Source organism: Pristiophorus japonicus, chromosome 8, assembly GCF_044704955.1.
Source record: "Pristiophorus japonicus isolate sPriJap1 chromosome 8, sPriJap1.hap1, whole genome shotgun sequence".
NCBI classification, from domain to species: Eukaryota; Metazoa; Chordata; class Chondrichthyes; family Pristiophoridae; genus Pristiophorus; species Pristiophorus japonicus.
Genome location: NC_091984.1, coordinates 100,592,106 through 100,617,972, shown reverse-complemented (window position 1 = coordinate 100,617,972; position 25,867 = coordinate 100,592,106). Strand labels below are relative to the sequence as shown.

The 25,867-nt window shown below is 46.1% G+C and overlaps 1 protein-coding gene across 1 annotated transcript in view; it reads right to left on the bottom strand.

Moving 5' to 3' along the window:
* axdnd1 (axonemal dynein light chain domain containing 1) overlaps window positions 1–25,867 on the bottom strand; it is a gene marked incomplete at its 5' end in the record, with an annotated part of 368,202 nt that overhangs the window by 318,873 nt on the left and 23,462 nt on the right. The window contains 5 exons of the mRNA XM_070887184.1: window positions 832–943; window positions 4,688–4,744; window positions 10,217–10,302; window positions 15,408–15,528; window positions 25,048–25,151. Of these exons, the coding sequence (XP_070743285.1) occupies window positions 832–943; window positions 4,688–4,744; window positions 10,217–10,302; window positions 15,408–15,528; window positions 25,048–25,151 (480 nt within the window). The remainder of the gene's footprint in view (window positions 1–831; window positions 944–4,687; window positions 4,745–10,216; window positions 10,303–15,407; window positions 15,529–25,047; window positions 25,152–25,867) is intronic.

The following is a 25,867-nucleotide window of genomic DNA, read 5'->3' as shown; positions in this document are numbered from 1 at the left end:
GCTCCGATCGGCTGCTGCTCTCGCGGTGTGTGTGTCCCGGCTCCTGCTCACGCTCCCTTTATCTACCGCTCCAATCGGCTGCTGCTCTTGCGGTGTTTGTGTCCCGGCTCCTGCTCGCGCTCCCTTTATCTCCCAGTTTATATTGAAGCTCACTTTAATTAATTTTGTTTATGAAAGGAAAGGTGCAACGATATAATGTATAGCGCCCTCTAGCTAGGAGGTCTAGAGCCCTGGATCTGTATTTAAGAAACCTGCTGGTCTGATGAGGAACTCTATTTTAATTTGCACATGGCTGTCTGAGATCTCCCAAATAAAGAGAGTTAATTTGAACTAAGAGTGTTCAAGAGACTTTAAAATACAAAGGGGAAGAATTCAGTGATGTGTGTGTGAATGAGTGGGCGAGAGAATGGCCTAGAAAACTGATTGCATAGCGCCTATTGCATGGGCGCTAAGAGTGTGCTAGGAGCATATACGAGAAGTATGTAGAATAGGCAGATCGTGACCTCAACCAGCGTGCAATGCTGATTTGATGCCAGCGCTGACATTTTCATGCTCAACGCTGGATATTTAAAGGGATCATCAACCACTCTCATATCGTGTGTGTGCGTGTGTTTTTTTAGATCTTATCTCACAACTCAAGATGTAACATTTGGTATACACACAAGTTATCGTAAAGTTTAGATTGTTCTACTTAATCTAGCTTTAGCAGGGTAGTATCCAAATCTTTACTGGTATTTAATCTCATAGAAAAAGTAATGACATTTCCCATGGGATGTTTCTACTGCTTGTGTCAGTTATACAACTACTGTTTCTAAATTGTTCTCACAGTACCTGAGTTTCTCCTTTTAATTCCTGTTTGTCGTCATCATTAACCCCAACTTTTTCCAGCATTGTATCCATCACTTGAGACAGCTGAATGGCCTCGACTCTGCCACTGGGTTTCCTGGCAATATAGATACAATAACCAAATTACATAATTATATAGGAACATCAGTTTAGTTTTATTGAGTGGTGACTTTTTTGCTCATCAGGGTGAAAGATGTCAGTGATGGCAAATGCAATAGTTTCCCAGTCATTGCCATCCAGTGTCACAATCAAAGATTTCCAACTGAGGTACAGAGAATACCAAGCATTCTTCTTTATCAAACTCCTTTCCCCAAAATACAGAACAATAAAGAAGTTGGAGTGAATTACAAGGAAGTAAGAATCAATTGAGTGATTCTTATGATAATGCAATCCACGAGAATGAAGCTTGCAAAGTTTCTGAACATCAGCAAAACCTTGAGATTAATTACTACCATGTAATTCAGTCATCTCTTATTCTTTGATCAAGATTTCTCCCCTCTGGGTTGGCGTTGGGCAATTTTCCAATAGACATCCCTGTATTTTCCAGGATCGCTGAAGGAGAAAATCTCACCAGTTTCTAACAATGCTGAGACAATACGGCTATGATCATCAACTTCCAGTAAGGGACAGGGTAGAAAATTGGTTGAGGGCTGATTGCAAGTTCAACAAATTTTATATTATATAATTTCTCTGATCCAACATTGATCATGAACCCCAACAGGTATTTTTGAATGAATATATTTGACAGCATATCCACATCAGACCAACAATGGGAAATTAATAATTCAACAGACTGCCATTTCTGGTTGCTTGAGTGTAATCCTCCAAACTTACTGAGGTTGGCTTTTGATGTCAACTGGGATAGCAATAAGGACACTACAATTTTCCTCAGGGTAGGAAGAAAAGGGGAAAATTAGCAAGGGATCCTGCTCCCGATTCTCAGAAAACTGGCAAGTTTGTGTTTGTGTATATCGAGTGAGAGATTTGACTCAGTTGTGATAGCAACTATTGATTGAATGGCCTGCCAACACTCACCCTCTAGGTGTGCACATAAAATGGCCATTTGGACAAAGTGCTAGACATTATCGCAATCCAAAGAACCATAATCCAGCATAAGGACACAGAAAATTGGAGGGATAAACTGGTTTTGTCTGCCAATAGAGTAGCACAGTGTACTTGGATGATAACATATTGCCTTCAATTTTGCAATGCTGTGTGCCGGCAGCACATGTACCAATGAGATAAATGTGGCATACATTATTAGATACACTGGTCTTAAGCTTGCTGACTGCACGAGATGCAGAGTGTACGCAATAACTTAGCAAGAAGAAGCCAGGGAAGCAGAGAGCAAGCACACGCATTCATGCTAAATATATTTAAGTATGTTATTCCCTCCAGGGTTCCAACCCATAACCCTGTTTCAGCGCCAATATGTGGAAAACTGGGACTAGCTATGGAAATGGAAGCACTCATTCCATCATTGTAGAAGTGAGAGAAGACCACCGACCATAAAGAGGACCGAAACAATTAATATAGATATGAACATAATTAACATTAATATAAATATGGTTGCAGTGACCTGTATTTACAGTCTATTTATTATGCTAAAGTACCAGGGGCTGGATTTTAGTTTTTTTCTGTTTTAGGGGCAAAAACGGAAACGGGGCGTTAAAGTTACCGGCTGGGAATAGTTAACGCTTTAGTATGTAAGTTTGGGCATCTGAGCCCTGCATCAGGGAGCACAGCGCTAAGGGAGGCGTTCTACACGTCTCATGGCGTAAGGATGGGAAACTCCCAAGCTGAAGAACCAGACCGTGAGCGCTCCGAGAGATGCAGGGGTGCGGGGGGGAAAAAAACTTTTAAAAAACAGCAAAACATTCCTAAAATATTGCCCACGCCACCGCAACACAAATCACACAAAAATTAACAAAATATATTCGCACTTACCTTTATAGCACATTACCTTCCTCTGCACCACCGGCATGGCTGGACCTCTCTGATTTCCCAGGCAATCATTGTGGGAGCACTTCTGGGCAGACGGATCAGACAAGAGTCAAAACTTGTGCCAGTGTCGCAACCAGGGGCGTTGCACACCCAGCGCAGCTCTTCCCAATGATGCTGCTCAGTGCCGCGCAAAACCCGATCAAAGGATCGCGACGGGGTGCAGGAGACCTCACCGCCACCTTTCACACTGCTCCGGGGCGAAACCCGGAGTGCAAAGGACCAGAAAGTCCAGATCCAGGTCCTCAAAGAGCCAACAATTGTGAAGGTTTACTCAACAGGGGGCTCTGGTTATCAGACTCACAGCTCTGTTTTTTTCTTGTGAATAAATTAAAGGCTTAAGACAGGCTACCAAGGCAACAGTACCTTTGAAGTCTAATCGACAATCCCTGTAGCCAGAAGCTGTTTGAAACTGGGTAGAGGTATGACAATCTTTTATTCGTTCGCCAGTACTCCTCTTGCTGGAACAATTTATGGGCAGACGTCAACACAAGGCTCGGGCTGCTTTTCTCATAAGCATTTCACCAAGTACTATCGTGAACAGCTAAAGTATAGTTGATTTTTATTGCTTTGAAAGAGACACTGAGTTATGGGATTTATAGTAATCTAGCTAAAATCTACTTTTAAAAAATCCTACTTCTTAATAAACTTGATTTGTAGTTTTAAGCTTAAGCCTTAGGTTTTTAACTACACTTAGTCAGTGTAGTATTTGCCATCAGTCAGAGAAATCTTGGATTGTATGACAAGGTCCCATTCCATTTCAGGTGCCTATCTTAGGAACATAGGAAAGTACGAGGTCAGAAAGTCCATCTAGCCAGTCCCAAAATCTACTACTTCTCAATCATTTGCTCTTTCCAATATCTGTCCAGTTCTCCCTTAATTTTTTTTTACATACTAACCTGCCTGGGCAGTCCATCCAATATATTAAGAAACTTAAATACTTAAATAATATTACCCTGAGCCTTCCCTTCACCAGAGTAAATAAGCCTAGGTTCCTCAACCTCTCCTCACATCTCAGATGCCTTAAGCTAGTTAGCAGTTTCATTACCTTTTTCAACACTGCCTCCAATGTCTAAATGCCATTGTTGTAGTACAAGACAATAATTGTACATGGTACTCCAAGTCTGGCTGTCCCAGTGCCTTGTACAAACTCATAACAATGCTGTCCTATTCAGTTACCTTCGCTTATTCCTCACACCCTCAAAATCAGCTTTTCTCAAGTTGAATGTTTTTATTGTGCTCAGTCTCTTTTTCCTCCTCAGCCTAACTTTTAACTCCACTATAGTATGGTCACCTTAACTGTAAAAAGCAATAATTTTTCACTCCAAGGCAGGTTATACCCAAATATTTAATGTATAAATTGTTATTTTGGTCTGTAGAAAGTGGGGACAAAATTGAGCTCAGTTCTAATGTTCCACACAAATAGTCTGCCAACACATCTAGGCTCACACATAAGAATGGCCACTTGGTTAAAGTACTGTGGGACACTGGGACCAACAATAAGTCAAAACCTTCAAGACAGGAGGATAGGGGGAGAAACTTGACCAAAACAAAGAAAATGGTGAATTATCAGAAAGCTGCCAGGACCTCTGGCATTGTACTGCAGAAAGAGAGTCAGGTGAGATAGGAAAAGACCAAAAAAAACATAAAATGTAATTAGTGTAAAAAAACATTGTGGCAGACAATGAAATTGCAATAGTTGTTAGAAGAAAGAAGTAAAACAAATGTGTTTCCAAACTACAGTGAAATTCAGAGGCTTTAAAAACAGGCTCCATATCTTTGTAAGAGTTTCATTAAACACATTGATTTATTCAAGGAGTCAGTAAATGCAACTACTCACATGGATGGAAATAGCCTCAGGTTCTTCTCATGGTCCTGCAGCAGGGTTGTGTACTTACTACAAGAAAGATTAGGCACAGTTCAGTAGGTACTCTGGTGAATTCTTCAGAAATAACATTACGCATTAGAGGGGTGAATGTGACCTCATGCTCCAAGGTTAAAGTATCAGGGCTACAGTGCTGTAGCCTTATTTCAAACCATACTTCCTACAAACTGCTGTTAATTTGTAGTTTAGACAGGTTGAGCGTCCGAAATCAGAGTTCCAAAATTCGGAATGTTCCAAAATCCGGGTGTCGCGCTGATCCGTGGAGGGATCATCCGGAATCTGGAAAATGTTCCGAAATCCGGACATTTTTTTTTAAACTGTTTACCACTGCGAGTTGAACCTAGGGAGGAGGGGGACTCGGTGGTGGGCATGGGAGGGGATTTAGAGTCCATCGCAAGATGGGCTCTATTGCGGCGACCCTGGCATTCCGCCAAAAAGTCCCGGAGTTCCTTGGCAGTGAGTGCGTTTCTTTGAAGAAGTGTCCACTCTTTTAGGCTCCGTCGATGTTGGCGACTGCATTGTCCTCGAGGAGGGATTTTAACTGCACCCTCGAGGCGAGGGACCGCTCCGGTGCCCCGCAGATCATGACGGCGATGGATCTCCTCATGCCCCCCGCGGAGTCCCCCCTCATTCCTGCCAAGAAATTCCGGGACTTTTTGGCGGAATGCCAGGGTTGCCGCAATAGAGCCCATCCGGCCCTGGACAAATGGTCCGAGCTGGCACTGCTCATCAGGTCTGTCCCCGCCGCCGTCAAAACCATAGGTGCGGACGGGACCTTATCAAAACAAGAAAGCCTTGAGCTGCGCCGGCTCAAAACATTCCTTGCTGGGTTGCTGAGGGAGTCGAGGTCATCAAACGACTCTGCTCCTCCCCCACAGTAGTTTAAGTTAGAGTTTGCACTGTGCTCTTGTCATGAAGATAACCATAGCCAACCTCAACATCAATGGCAGCAGAGAGGCACACCATAGATTTAACAATTTTTCGCTCCTACGGGAGGGAAAATGTGCGGTGTGCTTTCTGCAAGAAACCCACACCGTTCCAGGAGACGAGGCCTCGTGGCTCCTGGAATGGCAAGGAGAGGTCCGCATGAGCCACCTCACTGCCACTTCTTGTGGGGTGGCTATCTTGCTGGCCCCACATTTTCAGCCGGAGATCTTGGGGGTCGAGGAGCCTGTGCCAGGCTGCTTGCTCCATGTCACGGTTCGTCTGGGGAGCGTGCAGCTCTATTTAGCGAACGTGTACGCCCCCCAGCCCGGCCCGTAGCAAGTGCACTTTTTCGAAGAAGTGTACGCTTTTCTAGGCTTCGTCGACGTCGGTGACTGCATTAGTCCTCTGGGGGGATTTTAACTGCACCCTCATGGCAAGGGACCACTCCGGTAAGCCCTGCAGAGCATGACGGCGATAGAGAAGTTGAGGGACCTGGTCGGGTCCTTCGACTTGGTAGACGTCTGGTGAAATCTCTATTCCGACTCCAGCGCCTTTACTTGGGTGAGACCTGGAAGAGGATGGTCCAGAATCGACCGTCTTTACGTGTCTTGGGCATATGTCTCCTACGTTCCGATGGCTTCCATACAGCCGGCATCATGCTCGGACCGCCACCTGGTGTGGGCGGAGCTTGCTTCACTCCGCGCGCGGGTGGGGTCCGCGTACTGGCATTTTAACAACCTGCTGCTGGAAGACGAGTGGTTCCAGGATTCGTTCCGTCGATTCTGGTCCGACTGGAGAAGGAAGCAGTGGGGCTTCCCCTCTTTGAGGTTCTGGTGGGACGTGGACAAGGCTCACATCCATCTCTTCTATCAAGAGTACACGAAGAGGTCGACTAAGAGACGGGAGGCCAGGGTGGGGCGCCTGGAGAAGGAGATGCTCGACCTGGAATCCCGTCTCGGTCAAGTCGTCTAGGACCCGGGCCTGCGGACGGTGTACGAAGCGAAGGCGGCCATGCTGAAGGACCTGCAGCTCGTCGGGTCCCGAGGCGCATTCGTGAGGTTGCGGATCTGGTTCCTCCGGGACCTGGACTTCGGATCCCCCTTCTTCTACTCGATGGAAAAAAGACAGGGGGTCCATAAGCAACTCTTGACGCTGCTGGCCGATGACGGATTTCTGGTCTCTGATCCGGAGGACATCAGCAACAGGGCCCGAGACTACTACGGGGCTCTGTTCTCTCCGAATCCGTCCAGCGAGGAAGCATGTCGAGATTTGTGGGAAACTTGCCGAAGGTCGGCCTGCAGGGTGCCGAAAATCTTGTCGCTCCACTAAGCTTGGCGGAGCTGACCGATGCCCTCGACCAGCTCTCGAGGGGAAAGTCCCCGGGGCTGGACGGGCTGACCATGGAGTTTGATTGGGCGTTCTGGGACGTCCTGGGGGGCGACTACGTGCGGGTCCTAGGGGAAAGTCTGCCGACCGGGGAGATGCCCCTCTCTTGGCGCAGGGCAGTCATCATCCTGCTGCCTAAGAAAGGCGATCTCCGCCTACTAAAGAACTGGCGCCCGGTCTCCCTCCTCAGCACGGATTACAAAATTTTTGCCAGGGTGACGTCTGCTCGCCTTGGCGCCATGTTGGACCACATGATCCACCCCGACCAGTCCTACATGGTCCCAGGCCAGACAATCCACGACATCCATCTAGTCCAGGACCTGGTCCACCATTCCCAGAGGGCTGGTCTGTCGGTCGGCTTCCTTTCCCTAGACCAGGAGAAGGCGTTTGACAGGGTGGATCACGAGTATCTGTTTGGAACTCTGCACGCTTTCGGGTTCGGGACGTAGCTCGGATCAGACTTTTGTACACCACCGCGGAGTGTCTGATTAAGGTTAACGGGTCTTTGACAGCACCTCTTCGCCAGGGATGCCCCATGTCCGGCCAGTTATATGCTATCTGTGTGGAGCCTTTCCTGCACCTCCTGCAGAGGGGGGTGACGGGACTGGCTCTGCAAGGGCCGGGCGTGGAGGTCGTCCTCTCGGCTTACGCTGATGACATGCTCCTCATGGTCAAGGATCCCGTTGACCTGCAGAGGATGCATGAGTGCCAGGATATTTACTCAGCCGGATCCTCCGCCAGGATCAACTGGGAGAAATGTTCCGGACTCCTGGTGGGTCAGTGGCGGGTAGACTCCCTGCCGGAGGAGTTCAGGCCTTTTGCCTGGAGCATGGCCCATCTCCTCTATCTGGAAGTCTACCTTAGCCCCGATGAGGAAGTCTGGCCGGCGAACTGGCAAGAGCTGGAGGCCAAGGTCGCCGCTCGCCTAGGGCGCTGGACAGGACTGCTCCGAGTGCTGTCCTACAGGGGTCGAGCACTAGTCATAAACCAGCTGGTGGCCGCTATGCTGTGGTACCGGTTGGTCACTTTGATCCCTCCCCTGGCGTTTGTCGCCAAGATACAGAAGAAGCTGGTCGACTTCTTCTGGAACAACAGGAAGCACTGGGTCTCTGCTACGGTTCTGAGTCTCCCGCTAAAGGAGGGTGGTCAGACGTTGGTGTGCGTTAGTACCCAGCATGCGACTTTCCGTCTTCAGAGCTGTAGAAAAACCTGTATGTCAAGCCCCCTCCTAGATGGCGTGTACTGGCGACGCATTTCTTCCGCCAGCAGTACAGCCTTAATTACGACACGCAGCTCCTGTGTGAGCCTGAGGGACGTCAGGACCGCCATGCGGGGGCTGCCTGTCTTTTTACCAGGAACTCATCAGGGTCTGGAACAGAGTCGCCACCAAATGCAGTTCTCCCCCGTCTGGAGTGGCGGCTGTCCTTTGGGAGCCACTACTCAGGAATCCGTACCTCCACGACCACGGTTTTAGGTGGCCAGCAGACGAGAGGGCTGTGGCTGGTGAAGTGACCAGGGTCAGGGACCTGCTCGATGGCAGAAGAGCGGGTTGGATGGCACCAGACGTGCTGGCATGGCGCCTATCCTGGGCCGACATCCGGCGCGCGACCAATGCCATCGAGTCGCTAAAAACAGCGCTGGGTCCTGACTCCGTTAGGTGTGTCAAGGAGGCCCAAGCACGTGGGGAGATCCCGTCTGAACTGACCCCCGTCTGGAGGGAATTCCTCACCGAAACCAGCCTCGGGAGCCGGCACCTCACACTTGAGCCTCCTCCGGGAAATCCCCTCCGTGCCTTTCAGTTCTGCACGGAGGGGATTCATGTAGGGGCTGCTCTTGCACACTCTCCACGTTGCCATCTTCGTCTGCCGTCTGGACACGCCATGGCGCACCATCATGCCATCCGGAGGAGGCAGGGGTCCCCAATGGAGTGCTCTCTACGCGGGAGTCCTCCCCTTATTTATTGGGGACATGGCCTGGAGGGTGTTGCACTGAGCAGTCCCGTGCAATAAGTTTTTAAGTTGGTTCACAGGCTCCCAGGCCGCCTGCAATTTCTGCGGTCTGGAAGAGTCCGTGTTCCATGTCTTTGTTGAATATGCGAGGTTGCAGCCCCTATTCCATTATTTGAAGGGGCTGCTCCTCAAATTCTGGTTGCACTTCAGTCCCACATTCCTGATCTTTGGGCACCCTGTGCGGAGGGGAGCGGGCAGGTCGGAAGGCCTCCTCGTAGGACTGCTCCTGGACATGGCCAAGGGGGCCATCAGCCGGTCCAGGCAACGGGCGGTCGAGGGGGTCGTTCAGCCCAACTGCCTGCCTCTCTTCCACGGTTACATCCGAGCCAGGTTGTCCCTGGAGATGGAGCACACGGTGTCCACTGGTACGCTCGCGGCCTTCCGCGAGAGGTGGGCGCTGGAGGGACTGGAGTGCATCATCACCCCCGGCAACCAAATTTTAATATGATCATTAATGTTTAAAGCTTCATTTGTCTATGTTTGTCGGTTTTAGTGCCCCCCGCCCCTCTTTTAGCCAGGGGGCACTTGTATAATTTGTGTTTTTAGTGCCCTCAAAAAAAAACAAGGGGACACTTGTTTGAAAGTGTCTGGAGTGTGCCCCCCTTTAACCAGGGGGCACTTGATTATTGTTGTCTACAAAATAGTTGTACAGCTTTTGAGTTTGGAGCAGCTTAGCCAGTCACATGATGTTCACAAGACTCAATAAAACCCCAGCCAGTTGGTTTCAGGGGATCAACGATGAGGCAGGTGGTTTTGAGCCTGGTTGATGAACTGGTAATGTGCACTGTGATTGTTAAACCTTTTTCTAATAAACCAACTAGTTCTTTAATAGCAATGTCTTGCTATGAATTCTTAAGCAAAGAACCCACGAAGCAAATACATTACAAAGGCATACCATTCTCAGCCATGCCATTGTGAAGAGGTATTAGGCAGAAATCAGGTACATTGTTTTTAATAGGGAAATGAAATTAGTAAAAGGGGATGTCTCAAATTGGTGTCACAGATTTCCTAACAACCAATCATACTCATAGCCCATCAAATCCCATGGCCTGGAGTCTCTCAGTCTATCATATTATGTAACAAATGAAGAAGAAAAAATCATATTATGTAACAAATGAAGAAAAAGCAACACTTCATGTCAAAGATTTAAAGGGTTACTCACTCCTCATAGTATTCCAATCCCAGGACACCCTTGTTCTTCACAATGTGGTACTCATCTGGTATCAGACTCTCGGGCACATCCAACTGCTTTTGTTGAGAGAAATAATGATTCCCAATGTAAGCACTATAAGCTGAAAGCATTAATTACTCAGTCGAGTCCTCAGAGACCACAGCGCACAAAAATCATAAAAGCATATCTCAACCCAATGATATAGCATTACGATCCTTGCCTCACAACTTTCTGCCTTCGAGGCACACCAATCAGCCTTACTTATGATGAGTTCCACCAGTCCTATGGAGGCACTAACAGGGATGTGGAGTGGAGCTGCTAACCAAACACATAGTTGAATAAATCCCCAAGCTATCTGTTATTTGAATTAAATGGTTTTGGCCTTCCCTCAGACATTAGGCACAGACAAACTGACTTAAATCTGTAACAACTGTTTCAATTTAAGCCGGAACATAATTTGAAGCTGGTTCTTAACCTGTTGTGTAGAATTCTTAACCTGTTGTGACAAAATTAAAGAAATTTTAAGCAAAAATATTTCATTTGCAGGGTGAAACAAACAGCACATTTCAATTATCCTTATTGCACGACATCCGAGATCTATCCAGGCACCTGAAGAACAGCTTCAACATTCCAGTGGCTCAGAAGCCACCTTGAGACTTCAGTTTCTCGGTCAAATGTTGGTAAGAGATTGATTGCCTTAAAATGAAGACATCGCGACAGAAGAAAACACTGAAGTACAATAATGCAGTACCAACGATTGCAAACAAGTTTCATGTTCACGGAAGGAAATTCTTTCCCATTCATGTATATAGTCCTATTGTGCAGGGTGCATACGTGACCACACAGGTGCAATGCATAACCCCACTGTTGGAGGTGTCATCTTTCAGATCAGACGTTAAACCACGGCCCCATTTGTCCTCTCAGCTGGACGCAAAATATCCCATCGCGCTATTTCAAAGAGCAGGAGAATTCTCCCCAATGTCCTGGGCAATATTTATCCCTCAACCATCACTAAAATACAGATTCTCTCGTCATCATAACATTACTGCTTGTGGCACCTGCCGTGCACAAATTGGTTGCCACGTTTCCTGCATTACAACAGTGACTACACTTAAAGTACTTCATTGGCATGACATCCTTTGTGACTGTGACAAAAGCAAACTATCCCTCCTCGTTCTTCTTGACTTGTCTGCAGTCTTTGACACAGCTAACCACTCGATCCTTCTCCAACGCCTCTCCACCGTCATTGAGCTGGGTGGGACTGCACTTGGCTTGTTCCATTCTTATCTATCGAATCATAACCAGAAAATCATCTGCAACGGCTTCTCTTCCCGCCCCCGCATTGTTATCTCTGGTGTCCTTGGCTGCTTCCTATTTCTCATCTACATGTTGCCCCTTGGCGACATCATCCAAAAACACAGTCAGTTTCCAAATGTACACTGACGACACCCAGCTCTACCTCACTTCTCTCGACCCATCCAGGGTCTCTAAATTGTCAGACTGCTTGTCCGACATCCAGTTCTGGATGAGCAGAAATTTTCTCCAATTGAATATTGGGAAGACCGAAGCCAGTGTTTTAGGCGCCCGCCACAAACTCCGTTCCCTAGCCACTGACTCCATCCCTCTCCCCAACATCTGTCTGAGGCTGAACCAGACTGTTTGCAACCTTGGTGTCATATTTGACCCTAAAATTAGCTTTCGGCCACATATCCGCAGCATAACTAAGACCGCCTATTTCCATCTCCATCGCATTGCACGTCTCCGCGCTTGCATCGGCTCGTCCGCTGCTGAGGCCCTTGTTCATGCCTTTGTTATCTCAGGACTTGACTGTTCTGGCGCACTCCTGGCTGGCCTCCCACATTCTACCCTACGTAAATTAGAGGTGATCCAAAACGCGGCTGCCCGTGTCCCAAGTCCCATTCACCTATCACCCCTGTGCTCGCTGACCTACATTGGCTCCCAGTTAAGCAATTCCTCAATTTCAAAGTTCTCATCCTTGTTTTCAAATCCCTCCATGCCTGGCCTCGCCCACCCCCCACCCCCCCCCCCCCCGCCGCTCCCCATCTCTGTTATCTCTTCCAGCCCCAAAATCCCCAAGATATCTGCGCTCCTCTAATTATGCCCTCTTGAGCATCCCTGATTATAGGCATTCAACTATTGGTGGCTGTGCCTTCTGTTGCCTGGACCCTAAGCTCTGGAGTTCCCTGCCTAAACCTCTCTGCCTCTATTTCCTCCTTCAAGACGCTCCTTAAAACCTACCTCTTAGCTTTTGGTCACCTGCCCTAATTTCTTTTTGTGTGGCTCAGTGTCAAATTCTTTGTCTCATCATACTCCGTGAAGCGCCTTGGGGTGTTTCACTACGTTAAAGGCACTATATAAATACAAGTTGTTGTTATAGTAAAGCTTTTTGGAACATCCTGAGGTCATGCAAAGTGCTATATAAAAACAAGCCTTTCTTTCTTTAGGACTTTTTAGAACCCTGCCACTTTGAAAAATTGCACAATTCTCTCATGCAACTGTCGGTTGGCCACAGGGAAGGAGGTAATTTATTTATTCACATGAATCATTTGTTTTATATATCTATGAACAACTGTTTGGCTTTGTTATTAATGTCCACAGTTGCAGCTTGGAATGAGCCCAAAGCACAAAAGTTAAGAGAAGTTGTGACCTTGACACCCACTGGCAGTGATGTGCCTGTGGAAGAGCTTGGCTGCTGGTCAGCTTGGAGCGTATGGCACAACTCTTTCACTGCATTCCTTGTAAATTGAAGCCTCCAGAAAAAATATCTACAGGAGCAAACCAACATATAATAAATTCCAAACAGTAGAAGGATTTGACCTACATATAGATTGAAGATTGTAGAATGCTAAATTAAAATTAATTAAAGTGGCTGGGTGAAATTCCATCCTTATTCACTAAAAAGAATTGTGTACTCATTTAACGGAATACTCATTATGAAATATTGGGTCAAAAATGTATCACTACATCTTGGGTTGTTTAAAATGAAATACTGGCCTGTATTTTGTGGCCCCACATGTGCGTACTTGATGAGTATACGCCTGTAAGGGCCGCGCAAGTTCCGGGATTTCGGGCACGAAGCGTATGCGCGAAAACCCAGAACTTACAATCTGTCAAGAAAAATTTTGACAGATCATCCATATCCCCGGGAAAAGGGCATCCGCGGCGGAGAGTTGGGCTATTTGCACAACTACTGCCCAGCAAATACCTGTGAAATTATTATGCCTGGTAAAAGCAAGCATACCAACGCAAGAGTTTAAATGAATATAAAAAAAATTTTTTTTCAATCACTTAAAACAGTAAAACACCTGTACATTAAGGTACGGTTACTTTTAGCCTCTTTAAAACATTTAGGGCTAGAATATGCACTGCATCTCTGCCCGGTTTCTCAGAGGTATTGGCCGGTTTGGGCGAAAACCGGGTGGTTGGCGAAAATTTCCATAAAGAGTTCCGCCGGCAGTTTTGAAATAGCGCTGGGGAGCAGACCGTTAGTGTGCACCGTCCAAAGACCGCTATTGCCCGATTTTTGACTCAGCCGTGACCAGTAGGTGAGTAGGAAAAAAAACAGTCACAAGAAGCAGCGGGAGCTGGGCGGTAGGCAAGTAGGTAACTAGCCCTGCAAAAAGAGGTAAGTTAATGGGTTTTTAATAATTATTTTAAAATTCTTTACAGTGATTAAGGTGAAAAGGCTCCTAAGAATATTTTATGTTCTTTTGAAAAAATATTTTTTGTGTTTTCCCCCTCCTAGGCCCAACCCGCAACCTCGGTCTAAATTTTAGTAATTATCGGCCATTTTGTTTAAGAACCGTCCAATCTGCCCAAAATTCCATTTTCCTCCGAGAATCAGGGTGTAAGGTCCATTTTTTTTTCGCCAGGTGGAATTTTTTCCTTTTTGTGTGTAATTTTTCACCCACGGTAGCTTTAAAATCTTTTTTGGGTGGCAATCCGGCGCTGGCAGATTTTTTGGAAATTCTAGCCCTTAAATTTATTTTTCAAGAAATTACATTTTTGTTTTAAATGTTTAATTAATTTTAAATATGTAAAATTTTTATTTGTTATGTTAATGTGTTTTTTAATGTGATCCCCATTCAGGCTTCTGTACGTACGCACAGACAGAATCCCCATAAGCATGAAAGGGGGTCCCCATTGTTTCATTGCTTGGGCTGGCCCAAGTGATCTCAGGGGCGCTTGTGAACCGCATACGCCCCTGCGATACGTGGGCTTCTACACATGTCTATGCATAGAGGCCCAGCAGCACAAGTCTCCACGGATCCAGGATCATCAGGTAGGTTCGTAGAATTTTTGCCGTTCAGAGGCATCTGCCCGCAGGAAGCCTCCAAGCACAGACTCCTTCCTGGGATGCACTTCCATGGGCACCAGGCTTCCTCCCATACCAGTGAGTGTCCATTATTTATGTTTGGGGCTAGACAATGAATTCAACTGCAAGAAACATTACTCAGAAACTCTAATCTTGCCCTTTACTCGGTATCTATAAGTGCAGACTTAATAGTGATTAGGAAAAGGAATCTTGGGGCATTTTCACCTCCCTGGCACTGAAGTACTGAGGTGAAATGCTGCAGTACTCCTATTTTATTTAGATTATTTAGATTAGCTAACTCAGCATAGACCAGGGAGCCTGTTTTGGATTTCTTTAATATTTGAAAATTAATCTAGAAGCACGGAACATTTTGTTACTTTTTCATTGTTACAAAAGGAGTCTTGACAATGACATTCACTCTTTAAAGGGGCATAATCTTCATGAAATGTTTTTAGCAAACCCTTCATTTTTTTTTAAATAAGGTGACAACTCATGGTTAGTATGGTTCTAAAGATGGTGTCAACACTCCAGTAACTCTCTTTAAAGGTGTCCATGTGGTGGAACTCCCTCTTTCAAAGAGCTCAAGATGGGAAGATTCTCTCTTTTAACTAAATCCTGATGGTGACAGCCCCTCTTTTATGTGGTAATATGTACTACAAGTAAAGGCCTCAAACAGAAATTTTGTTTCTCATATCAAGAAATTTTATTTGAGAAATCCCAAATTGAAATAAAGTCACATCAGTGTCGCGTTGTGCCAGAGATATTTAAACACTGTTAACTTGAAGTAAGACATAATAAACATTGCCACTAAACCATTCAGTCGCTCAATATTTATAACTTACTCACTGTGACAGGTTTCTTTTCAAGCTGAGCCCGAACAGCGCTCTTGTCCATGGCTATTGATACAGGAGGCATCGACGGTATGGGACATTTGGAATATATGGCATCACATAAAAAGGAGATATCCCTGCATTAAGATTGAGAAGGGTAAAAATCATTACACAATTAGCAAAGTAAACTACGAAGGAAAAAAAAAAATCCAAATTTACCTAGGGGACGAAATTGCGCCTTTTTGCGACACCCGTTAGCGACCCTCCCCCTCACACCCTCCCGGAGTCACTAACGGGGCACAAAGCACTTTACGCCTCGGGGGATGCTACTGGCTCCTGGGAAATTACCCGGTAGTTTGCAGAAGGGCTGTCATGGCAGCGCCATGCCCCGCGGCTAGCAACCTCTTAGCGGCGTGCACCGACCTCTTTCCGCCCCACAGAGGATATTGCCCCATGCCCCGCAAGGCTGCCGCGAGCAGGTGTCAGCGCCAGCTTTGTGGGGCGGAAGTTAAAGGAGAAGTTGCCAGCACCCCATCTTGCTTGTTTTGCTGACTCTCAGGTCGGCTCTATTTTGGTTCCCCCCTAGCGTAGTCCAGGCCACCATCGTGCAGCCCAGCACTCCATTTCGGGTGCCAAACTGCAGCCCTGGTGGTCCAGTGGAGGCCATCAGAGGCCTTCCAGAATGCGCAGCGCCCGATCGCTCCCCGTTAGCACCGCTGGTCCCGCCCCAACAAAAGTGCGCTCCATTTCCTTTGAGGGGCAGTAAGCCCAATTCAGCGGCCGGGGTGTGACTTTTGTGCCAGGTGCAGGAAGTACCGCCTCAAGCAGATTATTGCCCCCAATTGGGGCGCAGGGCAATTTCATGCCCCTAGTATTTAAAATAATAGAAAGGCTCATCTACCCTGTGCTGAGGACAGCAAAAGACTTATCGTTAAATATTTAATTGTTTGACTTTTATGATCCTTAATTAGGTTACAACTCGACAAAACAACTCCATTAACATAGAAACATAGAAAATAGGTGCAGGAGTAGGTTATTCGCCCTTCGAGACTGCACCACCATTCAATAAGATCATGGCTGATCATTCACCTCAGTACCCCTTTCCTGCTTTCTCTCCATACCCCCTGATTCCTTTAGCCACAAGGGCCATATCTAACTCCCTCTTGAATATATCCAATGAGCTGGCATCAACAACTCTCTGCGGTAGAGAATTCCACAGGTTAACAACTCTCTGAGTGAAGAAATTTCTCCTCATCTCAGTCCTAAATGGCTTACCCCTTATCCTTAGACTGTGTCCCCTGGTTTTGGACTTCCCAAACATCGGGAACATTCTTCCTGCATCTAACCTGTCCAGTCCTGTCAGAATTTTATATGTTTCTATGAGATCTCCTCTCATCCTTCTAAATGCCAGTGAATACAGGCGCAGTTGATCCAGTCTCTCCTCATATGTCAGTCCTGCCATCCTGGGAATCAGACTGGTGAACCTTCGCTGCACTCACTCAATAGCAAGAACGTCCTTCCTCAGATTAGGAGACCAAAACTGTACACAATATTCCAGGTGAGGCTTCACCAAGGCCCTGGACAACTGCAGTAAGACCTCCCTGCTCCTATTCTCAAATCCCCTTGCTATGAAGGCCAACATACCATTTGCCTTCTTCACTGCCTGCTGTACCTGTATGCCAACTTTCAATGACTGATGTACCATGACACCCAGGTCTCGTTGCACCTCCCCTTTTCCTAATCTGCCGCCATTCAGATAATATTCTGCCTTCGAGCTTTTGCCCCCAAAGTGGATAACCTCACATTTATCCACATTATACTGCATCTGCCATGTATTTGCCCACTCACCTAACCTGTCCAAGTCACCCTGCAGCCTCTTAGCATCCTCTTCACAGCTCACACCGCTACCCAGCTTAGTGTCATGTGCAAACTTGGAGATATTACACTCAATTCCTTCATCCAAATCATTGATGTATATTGTAAATAGCTGGGGTCCCAGCACTGAGCCCTGCGGCACCCCACTAATCACGGTCTGCCATTCCGAAAAGGACCCATTTATCCCGACTCTCTGCTTCCTGTCTGCCAACCAGTTCTTTATCCACGTCAGTACATTACCCCCAATGCCATGTGCTTTAATTTTGCACACCAATCTTTTGTGTGAGACCTTGTCAAAAGCCTTTTGAAAGTCCAAAGACACCATATCCACTGGTTCCCCCTTGTCCAACTAGTTACATCCTCAAAAAATTCTAGAAGATTTGTCAAGCATGTAATTGGCCAATCTCAGCTAATGTGATTTCGGCCTTTCTCCTGATCTAAAATGTTGTCATTGACATATAGTGATAAATTGATTTTAGGGCATTAAAGAGTCCCACCTCCCAGTAGTGTTCCCACAACTTTTTTTTTTTTTAAACAGAGATTGAGAGCAGAAGGGTTTCTTTACAAAGGCAAATTGAGCTGACAGGAAGAGAAACTCGGGCACATACAGAAGAGGGAGATGTACAAGAAGTGAGCAGAGCCAACAGAAGCAAGAGGAAATCAAAAACTTGGAAGGTGTCAGAAGAATGGCTTAGGAGCTTGGGGGAACTCCAGGGCAAAAAGGGCATCATTAGAGTGATGCAGGCGATTAAATACGGACAAGAAAACAATAATGATATGATTAAGGCCTTGTTGTGGTTATGTTACTGCACTAGTAATCCAGAGTCCTGGACTATTATTTAAAGAATGCAAGTTCAAATGTCAGTTTGTGAATTCAAGTTAATTTTTTTTTTAAACAAAATAAATCTGGAATAAAAAGCTGGTAAAGGTAACCATCAAGTGGTCATAAAAATCCAACCGGTTCACTAACGTCCTTTAGGGAAGGCAACCTGTTGTCCTTACTTGGTCTGGCCTACATGTGACTCCATTCTCACACCAACGTGGTTGATTCTTAACTTATTTCTGAACAGCTGAATGCACTTGCCACAGCAAAGGGTACAGGCACCAACAGCACCCCAGCTATAGTGCTGAAGCCATGTGGTCCAGAACTAGCTGTGCCTCTAGCCAAGCTGTTCCAGCACACCTACAACACTGATATCTACCCAAAGTTGCCCAGGTATGTTCTATCCACAAAAAGCAGGACAAATCCAACCGGGCCAATTACTGCCCTATCAGCCTATTCTCAATCGAGCAAAAATAGTGCTTTCTAGTGGCAGTACTCACCAATAATCTGCTCAACAATGCTCAATTTAGGTTCCACCAGGACCACTTGGCTCTATCTCATCACAGCCTTGCTCCAAACATGGACACAAAGTGCTGAATTCCAAAGGTGCAAGGAGAGTGACTGCTTTTGACATCAATGCAGCACTCAACTGTGTTTGGCACCTAGTAAAACTTAAATCAATGGGGATCAGGTGGAAAACTCTCCAGTGGCTGGTGTCATACCTGGCATAAAGGAAGATGGTTGTTGAAGGTCAATCATCGCAGCCCCAGAACATCACTGCAGGTGTTCCTTAGGGTTGTGTCCTCGGCCCAACTATCTTCAGCTGCTTCATCAATGACCTCCCCCGCATCATAAGATTAAGTGTGGCTATTCACTGATGACTACACAGCGTTCAGGCCCATTCACAATTCCTCAGAGAATGAAGCAGTCCATGCCTGAATGCAGCAAGACCTGGACAACATCCAGGCTGGAGCTGATAAGTGAAGTGACATTAGCACCACACAAGTGCCAGGCAATGACCATCTGCAGCAAAAGAGAAACCAACCACCTTCCCTTGACATTCAATGGCATTACTATTACTAGATTCCCCCACAATCAATATCATGTGGGGCACCATTAACCAGAGACTCAATTGGTCTAGCCACATAAATGCCATGGCTACTCGAGCAGGCCAGAGGCTAGCTATTCTGCATTGAGTGATTCACATAAATCCTCAAAGTCTCTCCACCACCTGCAATGCAGGTCAGGAGTGTGATGGAATACTCTCCACTTTCCTGGATAAGTGCAGCTGGACATATATCAACATTCTTTCATTGTCACTGGGTTAAACAGTTTTGCATCAGTTCAAGAAGGTGGCTCACCACCATTTTCTCAAGGGCAAGCAGGGGTGGGCAATAAACTCTGGCCTTGCTCGCGACACCCATACCAGAGAAAGAATTTTTAAAACATTTTGCCAATGAATTAACATTCAAATGCTGCTTCTCATTCCTATTTTCACAGCATTGTAAATACCACATATGTTGTTGTAACAGTAAATTGTGTTTCAGAATTCCAAGGCTCTTATCCTCACAAAGTTCCATGTCCATTTTCTAGGCTCCACTGGTTCCCCGTGCTCCAATGCATCAATTTGAACAGCCTTGTCCTCACTTTCAAATACCTCCATACTTTCATCCCACCCCACTGACATCCTCCAACCATATGTGCCTTACCTACATTCTAGTCCATCTTATTTCGTGCTCCTTCTGTACCACCTTGGTCACACTTAGTCTCCTCCTCTCTCTGCTCCACTAATACACGAGACCATAAGAAATAGGAGCAGGAGTAGGCCATTTGGCCTCTCGAGCCTGCTCCGCTATTCAATAAGATCATGATCCGCTCTCCATAATCCTTGACTCCCTTATCGTTCAAAAATCTGATATTCAATGACCCAGCCTCCACAGCTCTCTGGGGTAGAGTTCCAAAGATTCATGACCCTCAGAGAAGAAATTCCTCTTCATTTCAGTTTTAAATGGGTGGCCCTTTATTCTGAAACTATGTCCCCGAGTTCTAGACTCCCCGACGAGGGGAAACATCCTCTCTGCATCTACCCTGTCAAGCCCCCTCAGAACCTTATAAGTTTCAATAAGATCACCTCTCATTCTTCTAAACTCCAATGAGTATAGGCCTAAACTGCTCAACCTTTAAGACAACCCCTTCATCTCAGGAATCAACCACGTGGACCTTCTCTGAACTGCCTCCAATGCAAGTATATCCTTCCTTAAATAAGGAGACCAAGACTGTAAGCAGTACTCCCGGTGTGTTCTCACCAATGCTCAGTACAGTTGGAGCAGGACTTCCCTACTTTTATACTCCATCCCCCTTGCACTAAAGGCCAACAATCCATTTGGCTTCCTAATTACATGCCAATGTTTTGTGTTTCATGTACAAGGACCCCCAGATCCTTCTGTACCTCAGCATTTTTTAAATCTCTCCCCATTTAAATAATAATTGTATTTTTTATTTTTCCTACCAAAGTGGATAACCTCACATTTTCCGACATTGTACTCCATCTGACAGATTTTTGCCCACTCACTTAGCCTATCTATTAACCTTTGCAGATTCTTTGTGTCCTCCTCACAACTTGCTTTCCCACCTATCTTTGTATCATCAGCAAATTTGGCTACATTACACTCGGTCCCTTCATCCAAGTCGTTAATATAGATTGTAAATAGTTGAGGCCCCAGCACTGATCCCTGTGCCACCCCATTAGTTACAGTTTGCCAACCTGAAAATGACCCATTTATCCCGACTTTCTGTTTTCTGTTCATTAGCCAGTCCTTAATCCATGCTAATATATTACCCCCAACCCATGAGCTCTTATCTTGTGCAATAACCTTTTATGTAGCACCTTATCAAATGCTTTCTGGAAATCCAAAAACATGACATCTACTGGTTCCCTTTTATCCACCATGCTTGTTACTTCCTCAAAGAACTCCAGCAAATTTGTCAAACATGATTTCCCATTCATAAAACCATCAGCTTGACTGTATTATGATTTTCTAAATGTCCTGCTGCTACTTCCTTAATAATGGACACCAGCATTTTCCCAATGACAAATGTTAGGCTAACTGGTCTACAGTTTCCTGCTTTCTGTCTACCTCCTTTCTTAAATAGGGGTGTTACATTTGCGGTTTTCCAATCTGCTGGGACCTCCCCAGAATCCAGGGAATTTTAGTAGATTACAACCAATGTATCCACTATCTGTGCAGCCACTTCTTTTACGACCCTAGGATGCAGGCCATCTGGTCTGGAGGACTTGTCCACCTTTCTTCCCATTAGTTTGCCTAGTACTATTTCTCTAGTGATTGTGATTGTTTTAAGTTCCCCCCTCCCAATAGCCCCTTTGGCACTCTTTCCCAAGATGCCTTTGCCGAGCCATTTCCCTCCCCACTTTCAAAAATCTCCTCAAAACCCTTCTCTGTGACTATTGCTTCCCCCCAGCCCCCCTCAATGTTTTCCCTTCTGCTTGGTGCTCACTGTTTTTCCTCAAAAAAGTACTTTCACTATGAACGCTAGTGAAATGTAAGTTGTTGTTGTTCCATACGAAGGTTGGCATTTAATTCATTGGTTGAAAACTAATAAAAAAGGAATGTGTTCTCAGTTTTTGGATTCAAGCAGGCAAAACAGGCCGAGAATGAGAATGTAAAATTTTCTTGAGCATTTATCAGAAAAATACATGATGAACAATATCTGGCACAAAAGCAAAATACCGCAGATGCTGGAAATCAGAAATAAAAACAGAAAATGCTGGCAATCCTCAGCAGGTTAGGCAGCATCTGAGGAGAGAGAAACAAAGTTAACGTTTCAGGTTGATGACCCTTCGTCAGAACTGGAAAAAGTTAAAGGCGTACAGATTTTTAAGCAAGTGTAGGGGAGGGGAGGGGAGGAAAGAACAAAAGGGAAGATCTGTGATAGGATCGAATGTAGAAGAGATTAAGAGACAAAAGGGATGATGGTGCAAAACAAAAGGAGATGGTAATGGAGCAAATTAAGAAGCAAACAATGAGTCTAGATAGAATGTAAATGGAAATGGCAGAATCATCAACAGCTGCCATGGGAAAGGGAGAGAAAAAAAAATAGGGGCAGGGATTATGGTGTGAAATTGTTGAACTCGCTGTTGAGTCCAGAAGATTATAAAGTGCCTAAATGAAAAATGAGGTGCTGTTCTTCAAGCTTACATTGAGCTTCGTTGGATCAGTGTAAGAGGCCGAGGACGGAGAGATCAGAATGGGAGTGAAGTGGAGAATTAAAGTGACAGGTGACTAGAAACTTGGGGTCACGCTTACGGACTGAACGGAGGAGTTCCGCAAAGCTGTCACCCATTTTGCATTTGATCTCCCCAATGTAGAGAAGACTGCATCGTGAACAACTAATACAATATACTAAATATCTAGGATATTCTGTTTACCCATGCTGAATGATGTGCCCATCCCATTTTTTCCCCCACAGTGTGGACTCTTCACTCACAGCATCATTCCCAGCTATTGTACATCTAACAGTTAGAATAGGCAAGTGACTCACCACCTGACACTCCAAAACCTTTCCACCATCTACAGGTACAAGTCAGGAGTATGATTGAACATTCTCCACTTGCCTGAATGAGTGCAGCTCCAACAATACTCAAGAAGCTCGAAACCAACCAGGACAAAGCAGCCCGCTTGATTGACATCTCATCGACCACCATAAACATTCACTCCCTCCACCATGGCACACTGTGGCTGCAGTGTGTACCATCCACAAGATGCACTGCAGCAACTCGCCAAGGTTTCTTCAACAGCAGCTTTCAAACCCACAACCTCTACCACCTAGAAGGACAAGGGCAGCAGGCACATGGGAACACCACAAGTTCCCCTCCAAGTCACACACCATTCTGATTTGGAGATACATTGCTGTTCCTTCATTTTCCCTGGGTCAAAATCTTGGAACTCCCTCCCTAACAGCACTGTGGGAGTACCTTCACCACACAGACTGCAACAGTTCAAGGCAGCAGTTCACCAGCATCTTCTCAAGGGCAATAAATGCTGGCCTAGCCAACAATGTCAACATCCCATGAATGAATAACAAAAAACAACAACAACTTGTATTTATATAGTAGCTTTAACATAGTAAAATATCCCAAGGCGATTCACAGGAGCATTATAAAACAAAATTTGACACCAAGCCAATTAAGGAGATTTTAGGACAGATGACCAAAGAGGTAGGTTATAAAGAATGTCTTAAGGGAGGAAAGAGAGGTACAGGGAGATGGAGAAATTTAGGGAGGGAATTCCAGATCTTAGGGCCTTGGTAGCTAAAGGCACGGCCACCAATGGTGGAGTGATTAAAATCGGGAATGCTCAAGAGGCCAGAATTAAAGGAGTGCAGATATCTCAGAGGGTTGTGGGGCTGGAGAAGATTACAGAGATAGGGAGGAATGAGGCCATGGAGGGACTTGAAAACAAGGATGAGAATTTTAAAATCATGGCGTTGCTTAATCGGGAGTGAATGTAGGTCAGTGAGCATAAGGATGATGGGTGAATGGGACTTGGTGCGAGTTCAGAAACGGGCAGCAGAATTTTGGATGACCTCAAGTTTATGGAGGGTAGAACGTGTGAGGCCGGCCAGGAGTACATTGTTGCCTTTAGACTTGCCTATTCCAAAGGCATGCTTCAGCAGGATATGAGCTGAGGCAGGGACGGAGTCAGGCAATGTTCCAGAGATGGACATAGGTGGCCTTAGTGATGGCGCAGATATGTGGTCAGAAGCTCATCTTGGGGTCAAATATGATACCAAGGTTGCAAACAGTCTGGTTCAGCCTCAGAAAGTTGCCAGGGAGAGGGGTGGACTTGGTGGCGAGGGAACAGAGTTTGTGGCGGGAACAGAAGACAATGGCTTCGTCTGCCCAATATTTTGTTGAAGGAAATTTCTGCTCATCCAGTACTGGATGTCATTTAAAGACAATGGTGGGGTCAAGAGAGGTGGTGGTGAGGTAGAACTGGATGTCGTCAGCATACATGTGGAAACTCTTGTGTTTTCGGATGATGCTGCCAAGGGGCAGCATGTAGATGGGAAATAGGAGGGGGCCAAGGATAGAGCCTTGGGAGATACCAGAGGAGAGGGAAGAGAAGCCATTGCAGGTGATTCTCTGGCTACAGTTAGATAGATAAGAATGGAACCTGGAGATTGCAGTCCCACCCAGCTGGACGACGGTAGAGAGCTGTTGGAGGACAATCGTGTAGTTAACCATGTCAAAGGCTGCATACAGATCGAGAAGGATGAGGAGAGATAGTTTATCTTTATCACAGTCACATAGAAAGAATATTGCTGTACTTTTGATTAAAAAGAGCTATGTTTCAGGTGAAGCATCTCTAAAATAAAGCAACACATATTGCAAGTGCATCAGTGAGCCATGTTAGTAAATAAACCATTGTAATGACTATCACAACTTTACACTAGATGGAGTTCACTATAAGTCCCTGAATAAGTAAGTTGGACTTTTCCAATATAGTGCAACATATTCCACCTAAATTCACACCCTCAAGTAGTACAGGTTGAACCTCTCTTATCCGGAACCCTCGGGACCTGGCCTGTTCCGAATGAGGGATATTTCCGGATAAGGGGAGGTCACGTGTTTTCAGTGTGTGTGTGGGTCGATTGGCTGGAACGACTGTTAGTCAGACATGTCAGTCAGTGTGGTGCCGGCGGGCCATCGGGCCCCGAAGGTGTCGGCGGGTCTCGAGGTGTCGGCTCCGAAGTTGGGTACATTTATATTTTGAGGATTTTGGGTACATTTATTGTGGATCTGTAAGTGTAAATGGGCAAGTTTTTTTTCATTGATATTTTTCAAGCATTGTGCGCATGTGCCACCCGGCAGCCAGGAATGGTTCCGAACGAGCGGTGGTTCCGGATAAGGGAGGTTCAACCTGTACTATAAATGTACCTTCCAGCTTGAGCCAATGAGATGGGCTGATCTATCAAGTGCTTGAATTTTGTTCTCCGAAGTGGGTGATGCCATACAGGATCAGTTGGTCGGAAGCGATGTAACTGAGAAGACAGAGAATATGGATCATTTGGCTGCAAGACATGGCCCTATGTAACTGCACTAAAGGAATGTGCCAGAATAAAATCCTAACCTTCATTAAAAGAAAATGTCTATGGACAAGAGAATGCTATGAATGCACTATGATTGCCCCTCAATCGAGGCTACACCATAAAGGGGTTTCTCTCTGTAAACTGGCTGCCGAAACAAAACATATTTACTTATTTGCAGCTTCAAGCACCATTATTGCTCCATTGAAACCAGCAGCAGCAAGGGAGTGGGTTACTGTGGTTAAGTGAAGAAACATGGCGGGGGGGGGGGGGGGGAATTTAACCCCCAGAAATGGGTGGGTTTGGGTTGGGTGGGAGGTTAAAGTGTTTAAAAGTCTGAGTCCCGCCTCCAACTCACCCGCTTCTAATTTTTATCAGAGGTGGGACAGGGGCTGGAGGGAGGGGAGCGGGTTAGCAGCCAACCCGCTCCCGGAAGGTGAGTTGAAACTTCAAATATGTTAACGAGGCTGGAAATCTTGGACTTACCCTACATTGCATGTTTAACTGTGGCCGGCCAGAGTTCCCGGGCCTCGGGAATCCCAGTAGCTACAGCGAGGCAAGGACAGCCTCAGGCACCATTCCATGTGGGCCGGGAGGAGCAGGAGTGTTTTCGCCCAGGCCTCCCCAAGCAACCGTCCCCCCCACCCCCACCCAGATCGGGGATCAGACGC